This window comes from Hippocampus comes, unplaced genomic scaffold (assembly GCF_001891065.2).
Source record: "Hippocampus comes isolate QL1 unplaced genomic scaffold, H_comes_QL1_v1.1 scaffold9, whole genome shotgun sequence".
NCBI classification, from domain to species: Eukaryota; Metazoa; Chordata; class Actinopteri; order Syngnathiformes; family Syngnathidae; genus Hippocampus; species Hippocampus comes.
The window spans coordinates 605660-628046 of NW_017805275.1; the positions used below are offsets into that span (position 1 = coordinate 605660).

At 41.1% G+C, this 22387-nt stretch overlaps 1 protein-coding gene across 9 annotated transcripts in view; it reads right to left on the reverse strand.

Moving 5' to 3' along the window:
- diaph2 (diaphanous-related formin 2) overlaps positions 1–22387 on the reverse strand; it is a 375631-nt gene that overhangs the window by 230822 nt on the left and 122422 nt on the right. For 8 of the 9 annotated variants that reach the window (XR_002168264.1, XM_019869829.1, XM_019869828.1 and 5 more), the window contains 8 exons: positions 22234–22342; positions 18718–18828; positions 17442–17554; positions 12887–13003; positions 8563–8681; positions 6660–6724; positions 5419–5523; positions 919–981 (listed from right to left, as the gene is read on the reverse strand). Coding sequence is in view for 8 of the 9 variants with exons in the window: in XM_019869829.1 (XP_019725388.1) it covers positions 919–981; positions 5419–5523; positions 6660–6724; positions 8563–8681; positions 12887–13003; positions 17442–17554; positions 18718–18828; positions 22234–22342 (802 nt within the window). In the remaining variant the exon portion in view is untranslated. The remainder of the gene's footprint in view (positions 1–918; positions 982–5418; positions 5524–6659; positions 6725–8562; positions 8682–12886; positions 13004–17441; positions 17555–18717; positions 18829–22233; positions 22343–22387) is intronic. The other variant, XM_019869833.1, reaches the window with a different exon arrangement.

A 22387-nucleotide genomic window follows, 5' to 3' on the forward strand; every position in this document is an offset into this window, starting at 1 on the left:
ACACTCACACACACACACACACACACACACACACACACACAAATGTCACTCTTACATGGCACTAAAATCCTGTCCCCTTTTGATGAGTGCTGCCATTTTGTAATTGTGGTGATGCTAAGTTTTGAGCATTCTGTTAATGTGGACACGATTAATGACAACAATGTACAATGGCGGTTGTCGATACCGAATGTGTCTCCTCAAACCTCTGCACCTGCAGAAATGTATCTTCAATCCCTGTTCTGTCACAGGCAATGCAACAGTTGAGCCCTTTAAGTCGTTTGCAACGGTAGCCACACAATATTATGGCGTCTTCATACCTCAGATCCAGATCAAACTCAGTAAAGAATGAAATGAGTGATGAGGAATTCATTGGAGCCAAACACAGTTACATCCCTAAAAGTGAATGTACGAAATGATGGCGAGATGGCTGGGGACTCACAATTAAAGATGGCGCCTAGGTCTGCATCAACTCAACCAACTGTGGCTCCTTTATGTTTTTATCTCTGTTATTATCAAAAACGTGTCCATATTAAGTCCCATTTGAGATTCAGTTTTCAAATATTGGTGTTTTTAGGCTCCAAAAAACACTCTTGACCAGCCAAAATGACAAACGTGTAAAAGACTGCAGTTCCGCCCATTCTGTCTAACATCACGTTTCTTCATAACAGTCCGCAATATTTTTTATCACACCCCCCCACCCTCCGGCTTTCACTTAACATATATTGGAAGCATTGTTTATTGTTACAAACAATATTATTATATGGTCAGGGATTATTTTACACCATTTCAATGTGTTTGCAGTGCCGTTTGGACTGTATATTTTTTCAAAGCTTCAATCTTATATATGATTATGACAATAGTAAATAAACGAACGGGTGGATGCATTTTTAGGGCCACATGTGCAGCGAAGACACCCACCTTGGCTTCAGATTCCCTGATGAGTCTCTGAGCCTCTTTGAGCTTGTCACTTTCATTAGTTAACTGCAGATGCCAAACACACATACACATACACTCAGGAATACACACACGCAGAAGTCACAGCACAAATATGAGGGAGCAAACAGAGGCACACACATGGGAAGGAGGGTTAGCGAGACAGAAAAGACTCATGCTACACACTGTATGACACATACGATACACCGAGCCGACAAGCATTAAAGTTGCGAGCGGGGTCAAAGAGAACACGGCTTAAACAGTGCCAGTACATCACGCTTCCTTTGTTTCCCCTCAATGAGCTTGTTTGATGTGCGAGAGACACACTGTGGTGTATCTTTATGGTTCAAAAAAGGAAAAAAAAAAGACGTAATACATCATGTCATTTACAGTACCTTCAGAGGAAAATCACCATGAAAAAAGCATCCATGGGTGCTCCTTTCCTTCAACACACTTCTTCCATTTGCTTTTTTGTTCTCTTAGTGCCTTTTTGAAATACATTTCAATGTTCTTAGATGTGTGACAGTCATTTTTGTATGTGAATTATTTTGTTTGAAGATGTACCCCTGGGACCATGTGTTGTTTAAGAACACCGGTGCCGTGGTCCATGGATGTGTCGATCATATCTTTATTGATCGTGTTACAAATAAACACCAGCAAACTATTTATATTCTTCTTCCACTTTGATGCATGGCTTCATTACCTTTTGGACTGGTCTCCTGTTTTTAACTCTACCTGCCCCGGAACCTGCTCCCTCGTTCTTTCTGTCCCTGACTTAAGACTTCCATCCACCTTACTGCTACTTAATGTTTGCCTGTCCCCTTGGCTGTTTGATGTTGTGGTGCCAGTGGAGTATGGAACAGTACATGTCCAGGCCCTACTTCCCGAGTCAACGGAGACTCTTGGTCTACATTTGTATTTGAACTGTATTACTATTTGACTGTTTATCAACTGGGGATATTCAAAGTAGATATCAACGACTACTGTGGTCTGGTGCACTGCGTTTGGGTGAAGTCAGTCACAGTGTCTGTCTGGTGTTATGTATAAACCAGTGGTCTGAAAACAACTCATTTTAGCACAACAGGATGAGAGAAGCTGACAATGAAACTCCACACCCTGTCCCATCAAAATAACTAGTGACGTACAACTTCTAATTCTTTCTTTATTTATCCATCAATCCTCTCCCCATAAGTGCTATGCCACCTCTGTTACGGCTCTCACGCTCTCACACTACGCTCTTCACATTCCCAGTCAGTGTTGTTCATCTAAAACATTGAATTAAGGCAAATACATCCTGGTTTATAAAAGGCAGTGTGTGTGTGTGGGGGGGGGGGGCATGAGAATTATATCTACAGTAACAGAGACACAGGATATTTCTGCAAAAGACTGTTTGGATCTAAATATTTTATGAGCTTTAATTACCCTGGAGAACCCACAGGGTCAAATTTGGCCCCTATAAATTCTGCTACTCAAATGCTACCCTTAAATCCCAAAGGGTCACATTTGGCCCTAATCCTAAATTAGGATTAAAGCATTGAATATTTGAAAAAAACATATTTTGGTGTTCAGTGAACATATAGCAGTCATTTAATGTATAATTCATCATTTTCCAAAGAAGAAAAGGGTTCTTGGGTTCTCCAGAGTTAAATTCTAGTTGGACAACCAAAAACTAATAAACAATTTTAACTAAGCAAGGTTACACCATGCTTGGTAAAGGCTACTACTTGAATGCAAGAGATGCATGTTTTAGAGATGACACCTTCCATATTTTATTCAAGTGATGTTTTGCTTGATCACTCTGTTTATTTGGACTGCATTATGAAAGTGTTCAAACAAACAAACAAAAAAAAAAAAAGTTAAATTCTAGCCTGAGTGGCGATGGGCTCGACCCTGTGTAGACCGCCCGCTCTTCCCGGGGGCCGATTGAGGTCAGCTACAAGTCTGTCAGCTTGTTAAAAGCTATTAATGGGATGGCGCAGAGTTCCGCTGCGTACCTCCGCACTGCTACATTATTCATTACATCTCCAGCCCGACTGCAGTGAATGGCTTCCTTCTGCTACGCTACGGCTTGGGAAAGGGCAGATGATTCCCCACTTGTTGTGATTCCCATGTCCCTTTGTTGATGTTTGCGGGCGGAGGCACTACTCCACTCAATTGCGGGACAATCAAAAAGGCACATCAGACAGGCTGCTTGTTACAATGCCAAAATTTGTCTGGTAGACCGACGTTCATTAAATGTGCCTGGTTGTGGCAAACAAGGTGAGCAGATACGACACAAGTTTGAGTGTCTGACAGGCTGTCTCTTCAGATGAAAGGTTAGGATTCGCATCCATTTCATTCTTAAAAAAATAATGACCCAAAAAAAAAAAAAAAAAACATGCCTGTGATGGCAGGCCTTCCTAATGCTAATACACTCGTCTTCCATCATCCAACAGGCTTTTGTACAGAAAAGGGCCAGCTCGTGCGCTCCATCCTCTACCCCAAGCCCACCAACTTCAAACTGCACCGTGACGCCACACAGTTCCTCATGTGCATGGTGGTGTTGGCAGTGCTCGGGTTCTTCTACGCCATCGTTGTCGACGTCATATTGGGGGTATCGCTTCTCAAATTGATCAGCTACACACTTGACACCAGGATGCGACATGTCATTCCGGGTGGCGGAAGACTTAGCGTTCAACAAAGCCTTCTTGTCATTCGGCCGAGGTGGAGTGATTGCGAAAACGGGGCATTGAGCCTCACATGCCTGTGATGGCAGGATGGCTTTGATGGAAAGAGCCGAACGCGGGATTTAAATGGCCTGCGCTTGCAACGTTAATGACTTTAGCGGCGCGCTGTCGAACGTGGATGAAGGGAGCAAAACACACTCGCAATCATCAGAGAGCTTGTTGTTGCTGAGATGGGATTGGAGCAGTTCACGTGGCTAACTCACAGCAGATCAAAAACGGCGATTGGTTGGCTGTTACTCCCGTTGCATCATTAAACGACACGTACAAACGAACACGGACATTTACGCGCCTTGGGGAAACTTTCCGGGGCTTTGTCAGCTGGTGCTCCTTGCGGCGGAGATGTTGCCGGCGTCAACTATTTCGAGTCGCTAAATTCAGTTTAAATTCATCTCTCCTTTTATTATTTATAATTTTATCTGTGGTTTTATTGTTCTTGTTTTGATTGTAAAGTGTCCTTGAGTGTTTTGAAAGGCGCTTATAAAAAAATGTATTCTTATATTATTATTATTTGATTTCATTGTTTGTGTGTATGGAGATGATACACACATTCCCCCGTGTATGCGGATTTGTAACAGTAAGGATTAAATGAACATAAGGGTATATTTTTAATAGCTTTACAGTTAAGTGGGACTTGTTCACGATCAATTGCACATTTCTATACAAAGAGTTGAAAAGATGAATTCCTGTTTTTGGATTATTATTTTGGTTTAAATTTAGGTGTGCTATCGCGTATACACTGTGCAAAGGGCTTGACCCCCCGTCCCCCCCTCCAAAGTGCCACAAGAATTAATTGCAAAACTGAAGATAGAATGACATACTGGGGGTTTAATTTCAGTAGTTGCGAATGTAAAACTCTCAAGATGTAACTTTTTTCTTTTTTTTTTTCTGAGGGATCAGTCATACAAAAGAGTAAGAATGAGTTTGACTACTTGTTAATGCACCTGCAATGTAAATGGTGTCTATGATAACGCTTGCTTGCCATTTAAGATTGACAGTGCTGCGTGCATATATGGAGTAAAGTAAGTGTTGTCTGTTGGGTATTAATTGCCCCCCTCACACATTTCATGTGCCCCCCTTAAAGCTGGGCTCTGGTGATGGGTTGGCCTCTGCTGTTATCCTCATACGTCATGCATGGACACTTTTTTTTTTTTCTGGGGGGGACAGACTGGTGAAATGCAAGGACGAAAGCGCTTTAATAAGACGAGGACGGACGGGGACAGAGGACAATTATTACAAGACAATAAGGATAGAGGGACGATGACGATATGGGTGCCCAGGTCACGGATGTAGAACGGACCAGCAAAATAGGGTAAAGTGGCCATCTCTGGTAATCAGGAAGTGAGATAGTGACGAGCCAGTTTGAGTATGACGGTGCCGTTGGTGTTGCGGCTATGCTTTCATCTTCCAATATTGGCTTACATTAAATTCGTTTACCGCTATTTCCACTCAAGAAACTGCTAAAATGTTTGCAATTGGGTTAAAATGGGAAAGTAGTTTTGTGCGCTCAAGAAATGTTTTCAAAGGCAGTAAAAAAAAGAAATGGAATCCACTTCCAAGACAATAAAATTACACTGGAAAAGCTTCAATGCCGACACTCAGCCACATTAAGAGCTCCAACTTAAGGAGATTGACCCTTTATTAAATCAAATGTTCTCACATCCGCTTCGACAACATCCGTGAGAGGTGCGAAAAGCTCTCCATCTGGGTGAAACGTTCAGTCCAGAAATAACCGCAGGTTGTTTTTTTTTTGTGGATGTACCTTACACTCCAGGGCCTGGATCTTCACCTCCAACTCTTTGATTCTCTCCTCTTTCTTTTGAGACTCAGCCTGCGCCTCCTGCCGTGCGCCGAACTCCTCGTCAAACTGCAAGAAAGAGAACACAAATATGTCAAGGTGTGCATACTGATGAAAACAAGGCAGCGGAGGTTGGCGAGCGGCAGGGCGTCTCTGGAGAGCGGCCTCGGGGCACATCAACAGACGCCCGAAACCACGGCGCTCTATTTGCGGTCTTCATCACCCGGGAGTCCTGTTGTCCTTTATCTTTGTTTCAGGCCTGGATTTCATACATGTTGATAGATTTAACCTTTGCACAAAACCAAGACATGTCAGCGCAATGACTTCACAGAACCAGCGGGGCGCATGCACCGGGCTGGTAAGGTGCTATGGCGAAGAAAAAAAAAGAACTAAGGAAACAGCCGGAGGCTCCTCTGCGTCACAAAGGTGAGCTTTAAAAATACATTCTAATTGTATGCATTAACTTTTGACCTCACTTAGCATCAATTCATATAACAGGAAAGGATAAAGAGAAAAAAAAAGTTTGGCCATATGTATTAAATGTGGGGCAAATTGTATGATTTTCATAATGTGTGATGGCATTGCATCTCACTTGAAATCCTTTCAGTCGGCATCAAATGGTCAACTCTGCATCTGCCACTTTTGAAACACGGTGATGAAAGAAAAAGGCATCCATCAGGAAAAAAATGGGCTCAATTAAAGGACAAAATACTTTTTACGTTACTAATTTATTGTTTTAACTGTCCAAGTTTTACGTTGTGTACATCACTTTGTATGCAGCTATGGCTTCAAGTGCTTTATAAACAAAGCTGAGGAGAGCTGTAAACATAATTGATCTCCAAGGAACATCCTTTTTTTTTTTTTGTATTGAAATTACAACAACTTGGAAGTCGACCAACGTACCGAAACATATTGCATTCGATTTTCACTGTACGAGCAATGAAATGCACATTAAGGAGCCCTCTCTCTCGGAGCAAAGACGCATCAAAACACCTGCGCTAAACTTAAATGCAGCCCAACACTGTGCACAAATCAGAACCTCGCTATTGATTCTTGTAATGCTGATACGGATCATGTAGCGTCGCAGCGAGGTATTGATTAAAGCATGGAAAATCGATAGCTTGTCTGGAAGCAGTGCGGAAGAAAAGACTTTCCTGATAGGACTCGGCCAAGCAAGGGGCCTGTTGAAGTGATTAATGCCTCACCTTTTTGGAGTACTCGGCAGCTTTCTGCTCGCTCTCTTCAACTTTGGATTTGTCTACACACTGATCTGCAAGACAGCATCACACACGCATCAATACATTAGACGCACCTTCCCGTGCATTATTACTTTTTTTTCCCTTGCCTCTGCCAAAGAAGCTTTTTTGTTTTGTTTTGTCTTTGACGTTTATTTGTTTCTGAGAAAGAACAAGCAAATAGTCCTTCATTCATCTCGAAGCTTGGTTTGACTAGTTTGTGGACTTAGATGACAGAATGAGCCCCCTTTGGAAACACAATGTATCCCACTAGTCATCTACATTATTCACTTATGCTGTGAATTAAGTTTAACTACTGTATTAGTTTTATTGTAAAGTAATGACAAACAGACAGACAGACAGACAGAGAGAAAGAGAGAGACATCTCTCCCGCATGTGTGATTTTGCCAGCGTGCGTGGTTTCACATGAGCAACATTAATTATCACCAGACTGTTTGAGAGCATATGAGTGTGTGTAGGTGTGTGTAAGTGTGTGCATGTGTGTGAGCGTGTGTGTGCGTCTGCAAGGACGGGTATCGGAATTGAAATATTGCACAATTTGTGTTGTCGGCCATTTACTCACTTGAAGAACAAATTCTCATTAAATTGCATATCCTTTTGGGAAATAGTTTTGGGAAGTAGAAACCCCCTGATGTGAAAAAGACATTTATTTATTTATTTATTTATTTATAAAGCAGTACAAAGATAGAAGAGACAGTGTTCCATATGTCTTTTTGTGCCGCAAAGTGAGCAAGGATGTTTATCTAGAATGTTGAACTTTTAATGTTTCTTTGTGGCAAATTCAGAATTGTTAAGGAATAATATAGAAACAAAATAAAGTAACAATTTACATCACTGACTCTCTGCCCAAATGGGAAGCTGAAATATATTTTGATATGTTGGAATGTAATCCTCTAGTTTGACAAAAGAAATTGTATTGAAAGATTAAAGAGCCATTTCAATGATTTTTTTTTCTAAATCATTAATATAGCTGCCATATTTTAAGATAAAAGACTCGTTGTAGCATAATCTCGAGACATCGTAAACAACAGCAGCATTCTGGACCATACATTTGAGAAAAGAGAATGTCCGTTACAAGAAAGCAAGTTCTGAACTAAACTGTTTGTGCTGTGTTCTTGTCACTTTCTTAAATCAATTTCAGCTAAAAGCATAATTGACCCATTTAAATGAAAACAAACGTTTTCTGAATCTGAATGCAACATGCAAAAATTCGCAATTTGGCCAGACTGTGAATACATTCTTGGTTGAAGCGTGCAGAATTGAAACCTGTGCATTCCACAACAATGCAATTCTAATTTCTAATGACTTCAACTGAATTGTGACAATGTCATCACTTATATAACTGTATATGTGGACTTGTGTGGATGGGTTGCATTTTCTTTCTTTTGGCATCAAGCCAACTTGATTCACAGCCCCTCCCCTCACTCGTGCTGGAGTCCATGCAGGAGGTCGACGCATGCAAAGTACGTTTGCAAGGAACCGCAAGATCTCCACTTGCAGTGGATGTAAAGCTGTACGCTGCAAAGTATGCACTTTCAGACAAAATCATGCATCTGTGTGGGATAGAGCTCAAATGTTTAGAATTTTACAATTATATATCTTTTTTTTTCCAGTTCATATCTCACTGCGCAAGGCCCCATCCCCTGACTCATTTATCCAACCACAGTTAAACAGTCACTCATCCGGAAACATTCATGACCTTGAAGACGGTGATGTCACACAACTACAGGGTCGCCACTCGCTCTAGTTTATAACCATAGTAGTTAGATTAAAAAAGGAATTGAATGGTTGTTTGTCGACGTACTAAGGGAAACATTCCCGGTTTACCCCCCTACCAAGGAGGAAAGGTTACCAATCAAATGGGTGAAGTCCACATCCAGTCGGCGACTGTAGCCAAAGTCGGGGTCCATCCCGCTTCGATGCAGCACCACCTGAGAGACGCATTCTTCGATCACCTTGTAGTACTGAGGCCTGGCGGGTCACAAAGCATAAAGCAGAACAATTACGGGGGATATGATAGACACAAACTCGACACGACTAATTAAGTGTAAATTAGTCCCTCATCTGAAGGAGAGGTCACAAAATGCCAAGTCGGGGGGAAAAAAAAATTGCCAAGTGCCTTGTTAAATTTGATCACTTGTTTCACTCCTGTCATGAAATGAGCAGATAATAGGCACACTGTGGCCGATGGTCGGCTTGTGTGTCCATTTCAAGGTGACAGCAAGCCCTCTCGCGTAATTTGCAATCATCTTTGCCAATTAGAGCAACCATAAAAAAAGATATGTAAATCTAATCAGCGTAATGTGCGTAATTGAAAGCACAATGACCAGGAAAACATGTCAGCTAGTTAGAAGTTAGCAGGGTTATACAGCTGCCTGATTGTGTGTGTGTGTGTGTGTGAGAGACGCCGGAACGGCCCGGCAAACGTGACCTTTTTGGCGGTGAAACTATCAACTTTAATTGCTTGTGACATTTAGCAAATAGATTGCCATTTAAGATGAGTTCCTAACTGAGAAATAATTATTCTCTAAACTCGACTTTGACCCCCCCAGTTCATTTTAGGGGGATCTACCTATCTCGGAATTATGAAAGCTGTATGGAACGTTGCATGTGGATATATAAACTAATTAGGATAGCTTTTACAGTTGAGACTTGAAAACATACAAGCTTTTATTGATGTGACAAAGATGCTATGAGTCATATTTTGTAAATTCGGTATACACAGTATATCAAAAAAATAGCTTTGCTAATATATTTCTTATGATTTCCACTAATATAATTGTGTCCATGCATGATTTTAAAAAATGCATCGATAAAATATAATCAATTCAATTTTTGGGAGCTTTATATATTTAGCTTTTTTTTTTAATCACAAGTTTTTGTAATTATATTAATTTCTAAAGTCCTATCAAAATATGTGATTATTTGAAAGAACTTTCAGTAGGATACTCAAATAGTAAAATGAATGGCCGCATGCCTCCAACTCCGCCATTATATTGTCATAGTTTTATTATTTAATCAAAGTCTGACTTCAGGTTGCTTGATTAAGCTGCAAAAAAATGTTCCAAAACAGTACAATGTTGCTCCTCAAATAGTCATTGATCAGCAAAAATGCGCCTCGAAGTTATTGCGAGCCTCTCATGTGTACTTATACTAATTATTTATACGACGGCTCGTGGCATAAACACGTGTTTGAAAGCAATTCTCAAAACCAAGCGGAGTCCCTGCAAGATGTCGGCTGTAAAGAATGAGCTGTTTATGCGTGGGAGGAGGAATCACCTTTGTGTCCACAAACTTGTGAGGGTGTAACTGTCTGAGCCAAAGTAAAAGAGAAATGAAAAGAAACATTAAGGTGCTCTTCTTTAAAATAAATAAATAATCCGTTTCGAAAAGAGGCCCGGAATGCCATTCTGTAAAGCTTGAGCTGGCAGCTTCGCCCACTCGTGATTGGATGAAGCTCGCCAGCGTCGCCTTGCTTGGCTTAAGCGCTGTGCCGCTCAGCTTACAACTGTCACCCGCGTACCCGCTGTTATTATCTCAATAAGCCGCCCTATTTTCCCGCCGCCCTCCATCCTCCGCCGCCGCCAAGCGGCCACAGTGACGGCAAGAGTGACCCAGAACTGTCAGGTCTCTGCACGGTGGGCAGGGCAGGGTTCCAAAAAAGCGAGCATATGTCCCGCTGCATCACTCCCCACCTCTTCCTTTTTTTGACTCTGGCACCTCCAGTTCTTCCAGTCACTGCCGAGCGCCATCTCAGCCACTTGATCCAGCTCTCCTCCACACAGCCAATGTAATCCCCATATCGGCGTGCTCCAAAAGAGCACATCTGCTCGATATTTACAGGGCGGGTTTGATGTGCTCCCATTCATTAGGCTTGCACTGAGAGATTAATTATCAAAAATAAACTGAACCCCCGAGGGAAGAGTAACAACTCACAGCAATGACAGTCGACACGGCACTTCGATGCTTTCGGCCCCATTTAGAATGTTCCCAAATACATATACAGTACCGCTGTTTACATTCAAACTGCTTTTACGCAAAGAGTACCAACTGTAATCGGAACTCTTCCCCAAACAATCACTCTTCAATATACGGTATACAAGCCACACCTCTAATAGGCTCCTTCTGTTTTCTCCCTTCCAAAACATCACAAAATATCATTGACCCGGGTGTTTAGACTATCGACAGTCAATACCGGAACACTCACCACTCCCTGCTAAGAGACATGAGATCTGTAAATCTGACTTTGACAGCAACGTGACGTTTAATGATAAGGAGACGTTGGCAGGACGAACATGAGCACAAGCCATGAAAATCTTGGAATATTTACATATCCGCATGAAAATATTATTAAAAACAAGAAGTGAATATTACTTATAAAGTTCTGTTAATTAAATAAACACAGGGCATAAAGTACAGAGATGGAAGTAGTAGTGTATATTATCATCATCATTAATATAGAGGCCTGCCTGCCCACCTCTCTCATGTGGATTCAGCACCATAGTTGCTCAAAGGCCAATAAATGCCTCACGTGTAACAGATCCTTGTTACTCTCTGCAGTTGTGGAAATAAACTTGTGCAAGCACTTTATGAGGGAATCCAGCATATATACCCGACACGAGAAGGTGCCGATATTAATCGACAACTCGTTGATTCTCAAATGAATCGACAACTATTGTCAAAATGGAGTAATCGTTTCGAGACATCATTTAACTTGTAAACATATTCACCAAATATCTGATTTCAACCCCGCATCAACAATTATTCTCCGATTAATGTCGTCCTCCATCAAAGCAGACTGATTTATCTTTTGTGTTTATTCAAAATAAGACATTTGCAAACATCTGCTTTTACTTCAAAACAATGACTGAACCTGTCACTGGTTTCAAAAAGAATGGTGGTCAGCTTTTTTAACACACTAATGCAAAATAAAATGTGATGTGAATATTCCATTCATTAATGGCATCATCGAGAGAAGAATCAAGTCTAAAAATAGTGACAGCCCAAATCAACTCGCCTTAAAATCACTTGTAAAAACGATTTCAATTTAGAGTACTGCTCTGACTCTGAAAGAAGCTCACTGTTACAAACGACTTCTTATTGCTGACTTGGAGAGCGGTACACGACCACTGAAGCCGAGGTGGAAGTGGCTGGAGCTTTTTAATGCGAGTCCCTTCCCCTCGCTTCCTCCTTATAGATGAACAATGCATTATTTATAACTCCTAGGGTAGAGCAACGTGTCTATGATGAATTCATCTCTCTCCTCTCATCATTCCCTCACTTTCCGACATTCTTTTTACAAGTCTGCTCTCTGCAAAAAAAAAAAAAAGCCTGACGCAGCAGTGAATTCATCAGTGTCACTCCATCCGGCCCAGTGACTGACACATTTTCTCTCGAAAGGTGAAAGTTGAAAAACTAACACTTTTAGCAGCATTTAAGAATGTCATGTTGTTAAAGACCCATCAGAGCACGTTTTTTTTTTTTTTTTTTTTTTTTTTTTAAATAGAGCAATCACACCCAGGTCTGTTGCCATAATCGTCACATGTGGCATTCTATATTCCGGTGCAGTGCAGCCAGCATGGCTCCAGACAATAGCGGAGTATCCAGAAAATAGGCGGTGTGACATGGAGCCATAGATTCTGATTAGCATCAATCCAAATGATCGAACGGAATGAAAATGCCCCATATGAACATCTCAAGGCCAGCACGAACCTGATTGGCGCTCTCTGATCTGGCGCATAGATCTTGTGTCGCGTAGAGTGACGTTGCAGACAGTCAAATGTAATCGATGCGTGTGGAGCTGTTCAGACTGAGACCCATCCTGTCCGAAGGCGATATAAAACTACCTCTCGACTGTGGCTTCAATCCGCCTCGCAACAATCAGATTTCATGTGCTTTGTGACTGTTCATACTACAAAAGAGCCATCTGGTTTCAATCTGGATGGGCTAAAAATTTGATTTTGGCTGGCCGTCTGAAAAACGGCCTTAAGTGAACGTTGAATCGAGCAATTGACTGAGGCATGCCACCAACTGGAGTGCAAGTGTCAACTTGAGAAAGTTCTCTACCTTAGCAGCGGTGAGGCGTGCACCATTTTAGGTTTGAGGAATTTCTGTAAATCTTATTATACTTTGCAAAGTAATTCCTGAGAGAGGTATCATGTCAGTGACCAGCTTACCTGACGTAGTAGTCGTTCCGGATGAGAAGCAGGTGCTGCAGGATGGACAGGAAGTAGGCCTCAGAGCCCGTGTCTTTCACCATGTTGGATAAGAGATGATACACCTCATTCATGTCAGTAGAGGGGGCGAAGTTAAAGGAAACAATCGGGCAACTATAATCAGCCTCAATTCACGTATTCCTAACACCTTCTTTCTCAACACCATTCAAATACACAGCTTGATGCATTCTTGTTTTCTTTTCACACCTCCGCTTCCTGACAGGCATCATGGGGCGAAAGCAAACACAGATGTGATTCTTCTTATCAGCTTTCTCTGGGGAGCTGAAAACCATGATAAGCGCTAACTTAAAGGAGAGAAGGAAGTATGGAAATAAAGGAATACAATAACTCCCTCTGGTTTACCTGTCACTCTGATGCTTTCAAAGTAGGAAAAAATTAATTAGATGACGAAAAACTTTGAACATTGCAGGCGAGGACAACGGGGAGAGGGGCTCGTTTGCAGAACAACAATTATGCTGAGAGTCACTTTTGTGATTGAAACTGGCATTCACTGCACGGCAAAGGGAAGAGAGAGAGAAAAAAAAAGAAAAGAGAAAAGCAGGTTATTAAATTTGCAGAAGGTATTGATTATGTGTCTTCTGTCAGCCTGCCCCAGAAGGGAGCACTGACAGCTCCGACATCTAAAGCACATCCTTCACATGTCTCAATCTGCAATGCCCTTCATTCTTCAATCACTCTCCGTGTACGACTCTTACATGTTCACCTCTTTGTACTGAATTCATGGGTTTAATAATTACATATAAACACTAGTCAATATTTGATTTGTGCTCATAAAAATTTCAATATTCTTTAGGAACTTAAAGAGCGCTACCGAATACGACGCCAGCGCGATCTAGTTGTTTATGCATGAAAAAAAAAAAAAAAGGATTTCCCCATGGAACTTCATTCTGTTTGAAAAAAAAAGCACAATAAGCTTCTCAAACCTGTCTTATAAATGTGCACACAGACAACAAGATGATAATCTGCCATCTCAATATGAAGTACACCTCCTAAAATGTTTCCATTGAAGCAAAAGTGATGAAATAACGTTTTATGACATGTAGCGCCACATGATAGCACTCTTGCATCTGCTTTAGGAGAAGGAAAATAGCTCTAAAATGACACCATACGTTGAAACTACTTGCTACGGGGCAAATACAGTGCCTGTTGTCGCAAGTATTTTCAAAGTAATTGTATTTTTCTCGAATTTTTCCTATAATTGTTTTATTAATTAGTTATTGCAAATTGAACCCGCTCACCCTCATATACTTATAATGGCAAAATAAAGTAAACTCTGCATAAACTATTTATGAAGAACTGCAGTGAAATGCTTGAGGTTGTACAATGTTGAATTCAACCAACCAAAGGGAGGTATATGTAACTGACGTGTGGCATTTATTTATTAAAGCAGATGACTATGATTTGAGGCAGGGCATCGATTAGGAATATTTTGAGGAAGAGCAGTACCTTAGCAGAGGTCAATAACATTGGAAGGTTTCTATTTGAGGTGAGGCATTCATTGATTGAAGTGCATGCCAATTCAACCATTTAATGAGGCACAGTGTTTATTCGAGTAGAGGCTAATACTTGAGGAAAACAGGCACCTGATTAGAGGTGACCGCAAAGTGGAGGTGTCTATTTTACATGAGCAGTTTATTCATTCAAATGGATGAGGAGCCAGGTATTTAACATGGATAAAGCAACTATTTGAGTGGAGGCCAGTATATGAGAAAGTACATTACCTAAACATTGGTCACACAATGAAAAGGAGATATTGATCCAGGTGATTAACTGAGGTATGGCGTCTATTAGTGTCAAGGCCACCATTTTAGGAACAGCAGTATCTTAGCAAAAGGTGTCGATTTGAAGTGAGGCACTTAAAGATAAAAGCTATTTTTTCTGTAAATAAAATTCAAGTTCCAAAAAAAACAAAACTGAATAGCATGGTAAAGATTACACTTCTATTTTTATTTATTTAAATCAGAGATGAGGATGAACTTCTTTAGATTATATTTTTTGCGTTGATTCCGAATATGCCCTCTTTTTCTCTCGCACATCAATTTTTCATAACATGGCTGTCCTATGAAAAACATGCACGTTCATTCAAAAAAAAAAAAAATCCGTGTTTCGGACACCCCATTAACGTAATAGAAAAAAAATGGACATACGTGTTTTTCACAGGACAGTGATGGTAATTTAAAAAAAACATATTTAATAGAGCAATACATTTAATAATGTTAATGGAATAAGGGTTAGGTTGAGCAATGGCATCTGTATTGCGCAAGTTATTACAGGTCAAATTTAAACATGAAAAAAATTAAATAAATGTGCTAGAAAAAAAAATAGGTACAGACTTTTTTTTTTTTTTTTTTTTTTTAAACCAGTGTCAAAAATACATTTCGTAAAACAAAAATGCAATCTTATCAATGGGCAGTTATGTGTGTTTTGGGGTTGTTTACTCGGATTATTTGGCCAAATTTATCACCGTTTTCGGGAACATGACCATTTAAGGAAAAATCACAACTTACTTCCTGTATTCACACCCGTTATGTTGGATCTGGTACTTGACACCTAGTTGTTCTTATATATTTCCACCGCATCTTGAATTGAAACAATTTTTGTCGAGAGGCAGTGGTGGGAATAGAGGACCCTCTCAAGTACATATTTCCTAGCTCGTATTAGCTGAGCATGAAACCTGGGAGAATTACCAGTCCTGCGAGATTCAATTATGTCCTGGCTAGTGCAACATTGGAGAGGACATAAGAAGGAGCTCAAGACTGGGAAAATATCCAAGTAGCTCTATCTATCACTAAGCTGCAGACATGGACCCAACGCAGAATGCCAATCCATTCAATGACCCCTCTTCTCTCTCGCCAAATAATGAATAAACATGAGTGGCGGTGGCAGTGGGATGTAGGCCAGTCAGTGGTAGGGTCAATCAATCACCATTCCACAGCTGCTTAATATTTATGAATGTTCCGCAGTCACCTCGGTGGCACCGGGACCCGAGCCGGACACAGACGGGAGAAGCTTGAGCGGGTCAATAATCATGGAAAAACAAGAAGCACGCTCAGGTAAGAACAAGTACCACCGGCGTGGTGTTATTGTGTAGGCAGAGGGGCTGCCGAGGCATTTAAAATGATACCCTGAAGCACCGCGATCAATACGCCACATTGTCCTTGGAAACAAACATTGGGCCATCTCATTTGTGAACCCGCTCAAGCACATCATTAATCCAAGTGGGCTCCCCCAACCCCACCCCCACCTCCTCACACACACACACACGCACACGCACGCACGCACGCACGCACGCACGCACACACACACACACACACACACACACACACACACACACACACACACACACACACACACACACACACGTGCGTTTCACCTGAGTGTGTCAACGTGAAATGTCACTCACGGCAGTGCTTTGTGTCAGCAGGACAAGTGTGGGATTTGATGGGATTTGGGGAAAAAAAGGCTGCGGACATCTGCATAACAATGTCGGGTGTCTGGAATGTCGCCTCCCAGTGCCGCTCATTCATACGTAGCCCCCGAGAAGATTGGTGAATTATTAAACAGCTTGGTGAAGAAGTTTCTGATTTTGGATTGAATTAGTGCCAACTTATTAACTTCCTTATGGTCACCATGGGGGGATGGAGGAGGACAGTGACAAAGAAAGAGAAGCATCCTCAGTATTTCGGAGCGGCAAACTTTCCTACGATAATTTGAACACTTGTACAATGCAGTAGTAGTAGTAGTAGTAGTAGTACTGGTGGTAAGCGTAGTAATAGTCGTATTGTGGCAGTGTAGTCATTGTTACTGTCAGTAGTCGTCAAACAGTGCTTTTGATTAGTAGTCAGAGGAAGAGGAGGAGGAGTAGTAGAGTTGTGGTTAGCTGTCCTATAGTTAGTGTGGTCGTAGTTTTGCTGTCAAAAATGGTATCATGGTTTTTGTTAAGAGAAGTACTGTTGTAGTAGTAGACAAGTAGTAGTAGCAGTAGTAAAATAACAAGTATAGTTTTGTTGTCGTTAGTCACAGCGGCATACTTGTATGTATTAGGATTCCCATTGATCCTTGTAGTAGCTATCGTAGTCGTAGTTGTTGCTTTTGTTGTTGATAGTGTTGGTGTTCATAGCATTGTGGTTGCAGGAGTCAGAGTCGTCGTCACATTGTTGTACATAGCGTGTGAATTCACCGAGCTGAGATTTGCTGTTGCCTTGAGTCACCCTGAACACAAAACAAATATAAGAAGATGTAGACGAATGATGAAGTAATGCGAGGAGGTGGAAGTTGAAGAACAGGAGCGTGTTTGCCCAACTGGCAGCCGAGAGGGAGCTTAATATTGTGCACAAGATCCTCAAATCCCTCTCTAATGAAGCAAATCGCCAGGGAACTTCAGTCAATCAAAGTCATCATGTTGACTCATCGCTTTCTGCTACATCAGCACAAGTGGTCATCCACATAATTCACACAGAGGGCCAAAAAGGACAGGACAGGGGCGAAAGGATATTCCATCTCGGCCCGAATGTCATCCAGGCGATGGGAGAGTTCGATGGAGTCCTCCTCCTTGTTCTCATTGAACACCTTGAGCTGGATGTCCAGCTCTTCTGTTTCTTTGAGCTCCTGGAAACAGTTAGATAAATAGTCAGTGGTTTAAATGTTCACCTTTGTCCAAAAATGATAAATGTTAGGTCAGGTGTGTCCAAAATCGTTCCCCAAGGGCCACTGTCCTGCCTGTTTTCCATTTGTCCCTGCTGCAGCACACCTGATTCAAATAATGAGGATCGTTCTGCTGCTTCTTCAGAGCTTGCCGATGAACTGATCCTTGGAATCAGGTGTGTTGCAGAAGGGAGCGATGGAAAACAGGCAGGACAGCGCCCCGCGAGGACCGGAGCTGGACACGCCTGTGTTTGGTGGACCCCTCTGGACTCTATGCCGGCCATTTGTGTCCACATCGTTTCCCTTTTTATCTTTAATAATTTAAACTGTTTCCATTCAAATTTAATGAAATTTTGCAAGAGTAGGGATTTTTGTTTGATTCGTCATTTCCAAAGTCAGTGTTTTAAATATATCACTGACATCCTGTGTATGTCAAATTCTAACTTGTCTTTGTTAAATTGAAAGCCATGAAAACTCAAATGTTCATCCTTGTCAATTGCGGGTATTCAATTGAATCACAACATTTCGATAAAATCGGATTTCTGCGAGACTCATCACTTGAATTGTTATATTATTTTGCTTCAATTTGTCATGTCATTTCTCATTTGTTGGACAACAGGGGAATGTCTTGTAGTTTTTTGTAATGAACGGAACTCAACACTGAACGTTACTTTCTCCTGACTGTTGAAAGCAAATTAGCAATATTAGAAAAAAAAAAGGTACTGAGAATATTTTTTCAAACATAAATATTTTAGTTGTTTTTCAACCTTTGCTTTGTATGAGCAAAATGGAATCTGGGAAGTTAAAAGTGATAGTTTATATTAATGACATGAAGTGATGTTAATTAAAACATGGAAAGAAACAAAATAAACAAATATTACAATCTAAGTCTGTACGGGACTTGACTCGTGAAATGAAATATTCTGCATAGAGAGAAAATAAACTGCATTCTGACAAATCAAGAATACATTATTGAGGAATATACATTCAAAACCTTCCTGATAAATTGTTAGACTGCAACCCAACTCATCTCCTGAGCTTCTTCACAAGTCAAAAATTCCATCCGGGCTTGAATGTATGCAAAATAACCCAAAGCAATGCCGCCACGTGACATTTAGATAACTCACAGGCAGGATCTTTTTGAGGCCGCATCTTAGGAACTCATTCCTCAGATGTATCCGGAAGTCCAAGTCATCCGGGGAGGTAACCAGCGCGTTGATGAGCTGCATGCAAGCGACCTGGGAAAAACACATGAGCAGATTCGGACAAAATCAAGAAAACCATCCCGTTATTCTGGAACCGATATTTCCTCTGCGATGGATTTGGGGGGGTTCAAACCGCTCATGTTGTGGTTCTGTTTTAATACTGTTGTCAATGCCACAGGAAAAAGAAAAGAAGCGGTCGATAGAAAGTGAAAAGAGGAGAAGACAAGGCAAGGTGAGAAGTCTGGATGCGCATTATTGATGGATTTATTGGAAAGGAAAAAGTCTGCATGTGTTGAATGTGTGCGCGGTTACCGGTACTTGGAAATCGCTGATCAATTCTAATGAGCAGTAAAGGTATTTTAAGGGAGAAGACCGCGGATAAGACACTTTTCCTTGCACAGCCAATCAATAGTGGGCTGAAGAATTCCCATGGATGCTGCAAGTTGTCTTTGGAAAACCTTGACCTGAACGATTGGCTCGGATATGCTGCGAAGAAGTCAAAACAAATGCTCACGCTTAACTGATCATATTGTCCATCCGAACGACGTCGGTTGGCATTCAATGCGAAAGTTTTTTTTTTTCCTTCAAACAACCTAATTGTGCATTACTGGGCACATTCTGTTTTGACAGGTTGACATCAAGGATAATATCATCGTACTGTGCCCGAGCTAAATGTCGTTGAATAAGAATCGGAGGTATTCATTTAATGCACAGTAATATACATTTGTTCACCAACCCTTTAAAATTCTTCATTATTTTATTGGCAATGTTGAAATATTCTGATGGGAACCCCATTTCAATTAAGAGCGTTGACCACACACTACCATAAATAAAATGAACCGCTTCTTCCTCTTTACACGCAGAAATTTGACACTTTACCGAATCCACTAGCGAGAGAGCACATGAAAGAACCTCAAGCCCAAAAGCTTCACAGACTTCATGTGAATGGAGAAAGCCACGAAGCTCATGAAAAATTCTGTTTCTTCACCCGTCTATGCACCAAGCTTCAAACTTAACTCAGCCGCATGCGGCACCGTGCGGTTGGGGCGTTTTGATGGGGAAGATTTGCACCGCACAGATAAAGAATTAAAACACTGACTTTCCAAACACTACTATAGTGTTGCCTTTGTGATTTTGAAAGGGAACGTGGTGGGTGGCTGCCCACCCATCAAGTGTGAAATTAAACAACTAGTTTGAAGAAACCATTTGTCATTCTCTTTGCTCAAGCCATTCTGGGTTCCTTCATCCATAACTTGGCAGGTGAAGATCTGCCATTTCCAAGCGGTGCCCCGTCCAAGTTTGATTTTGTGTTGCTGGGTGACAAAGTCTGACTTTCTTTGCATTTTTCCTGCTTAGCCTTTCTCCTCAGATTTCGGGCTGTTTAAGAACAAGGGGCCACTGGGCTGGTCCAAGAGGCAGGTGAACAGCCATCTTTTGGTTGAGACACAATCACCCCCACGAAAAATGCAGAGCATCACAGGGCACTGTCATTCTTGATAGCCTTTGTGTAGTTGGAATGAAGAATGTCAGACCTTTTACTCAGACGTGGGGACTGTTTCGTTTTCAAAATTTTGAAATTCGGCAAAAAAGTCAATATGTCTCCTTCGAAATACAATTTTGCTGGCATACACTGAAAAAAAAGATCCTTCTGATTTATTCAATTCAAACATGTACAAAGGTTGCAAAAGATTAAAATGTGGTAAACCAATGTCATTTTCTCAAGTTTTTCTCAAAAATAAACAAATGATTAGTGTCAGTTTAATACTTTTTTTTTTTTTTTGTGCAACCAAAAATCACCATGTTTTTATTCAGTGTAGAGGTCCAAATTGGTTGGGGAGAGAATTCTATTTACTTTCCAGTGAATCATTTTCATTTATTTAACAATGAGTTTTTTGTCATTAATGTGAAACGTTTAAGTACAAAAGACCACTTTCATCGCAAAAAATATATGTCTCTTCTTTATTCACTGCCTCAGCAGTTTCCTGTAAGAATTCTGCTGCGCTGTCCTTGCTGTTAAAAGAAGTTATTCCATAAATAATTACCCACTTTAGGTATACAGAAACATGCATTCAGTGGTTCGTTTTTATGACTGTTTATCTTTTTTAATCTTTTTTTTCTTTTTTCTTTTGTTGGCTTTCACACCAAGGCCTTCTGAGACTTTGGGAAGGAAAAAAAATGGGAGAAGATAAAGGAAATATTCATAATATGTGACAGAAATGAGAAAAGTATAGAGAGAGGAGGTAAAGAAAAAAAATCGGAAGCACCTTGGAAAGAAAAAGGGGGAGCTCAAGGAAGTTATCGTTTTTAATTAAAGCTGCAGCAGCGACGAAGCTCTGGGCGTCATATTGAATATCACCCAGCAATCACATCTCATCGTGTGCCTGAGGTGATGTGGCCTTGACAAGTGGACGTGAAGACGTCACCGCTGTCATTTTTGTTTCTGCTCTTAAAAATGGTCGCCGTGACAAAATCAAGCTTGAGGGGCTGAAAACAAAATGGAACCAGCTTCCTGCTGCCTTTAAAAAAGTGCTACAAAAATCAAACATTGGAGGAAGTCCTGACCACTGATGACATGATGACTGAAATTCAAACAATGTATATACAAACAGCCATTGTGTAGCGATGCGACTTTCCTAATTCAAGTCTGCAAACCACATGAATCCGTTTCAATTAATATCCGCCCCAAGTTCCACGTGTTCCTCTCACCAAAGAATCACAGCTTGATTTTTGACAGAGAACTGAAATGAGCTGGGGGGGGGGGGGGGGTCCCCCCTTCTGATGTGTTCTGCCACGCCCAGAGGAGGTGTGCCACACACTTGCCGCTGCTATCTTTCTCACACGTGAGTAGCTATTCTTATGAAGATGTTCCGAATGAATGCAGGTGGTATCAAATAACTGTGTTGTACTAAAATTAATCCTTATCGAGGTCTATATTGTCGGAAACTTCACACCGCTGTCAAAGCTCAGCAGGGTCACGAGTTGTTATGTTGAATCAGTGTCATACAAATTTGCATTCCTTTGGTAGCTTCAATTGTAAAATGCCATAAACATATTCAGAAACTCACGTTCAAGTGCAGATCCATTTGCTCTTGTTGACCCTAACATTTAATTCCTCACAGTTTACGATGACCAAGAAATGATTGATTTGCCACTACAACAAAAATCTGATGATCTTTGTCAAGCACACACATATTCATGACACTAATAAATGAATGCGCAATCACATCGGATTAGGTCAGCTAGGAATAAACTATAGTTCTTGTGGTTTGAAATAAGAAATGGAGAAACGTGTATGACTGCAGCTATTTGGTAGTGTGTGTGTGTGTGTGTGTGTGTGTGTGTGTGTGTGTGTGTGTGTGTGTGTGTGTGTGTGTGTGTGTGTGTGTGTGTGTGTGCGCGTGTGTGTGTCCGTATAAGTTCATATACGGGAATCCTAACCTGAAGCTGTTGGGCATCGTGGTTCTCGAGTCCTTCCACAATTGGAGCAAATCTGTCTTTATTATTCCGCTCGGCAGCAATTGTCATGGCGGCCAGAATCTTATCCAGGCTGGAAGAAAAAAGACCACCGAGAGAAAGGCGGGTGGGTGTCAAC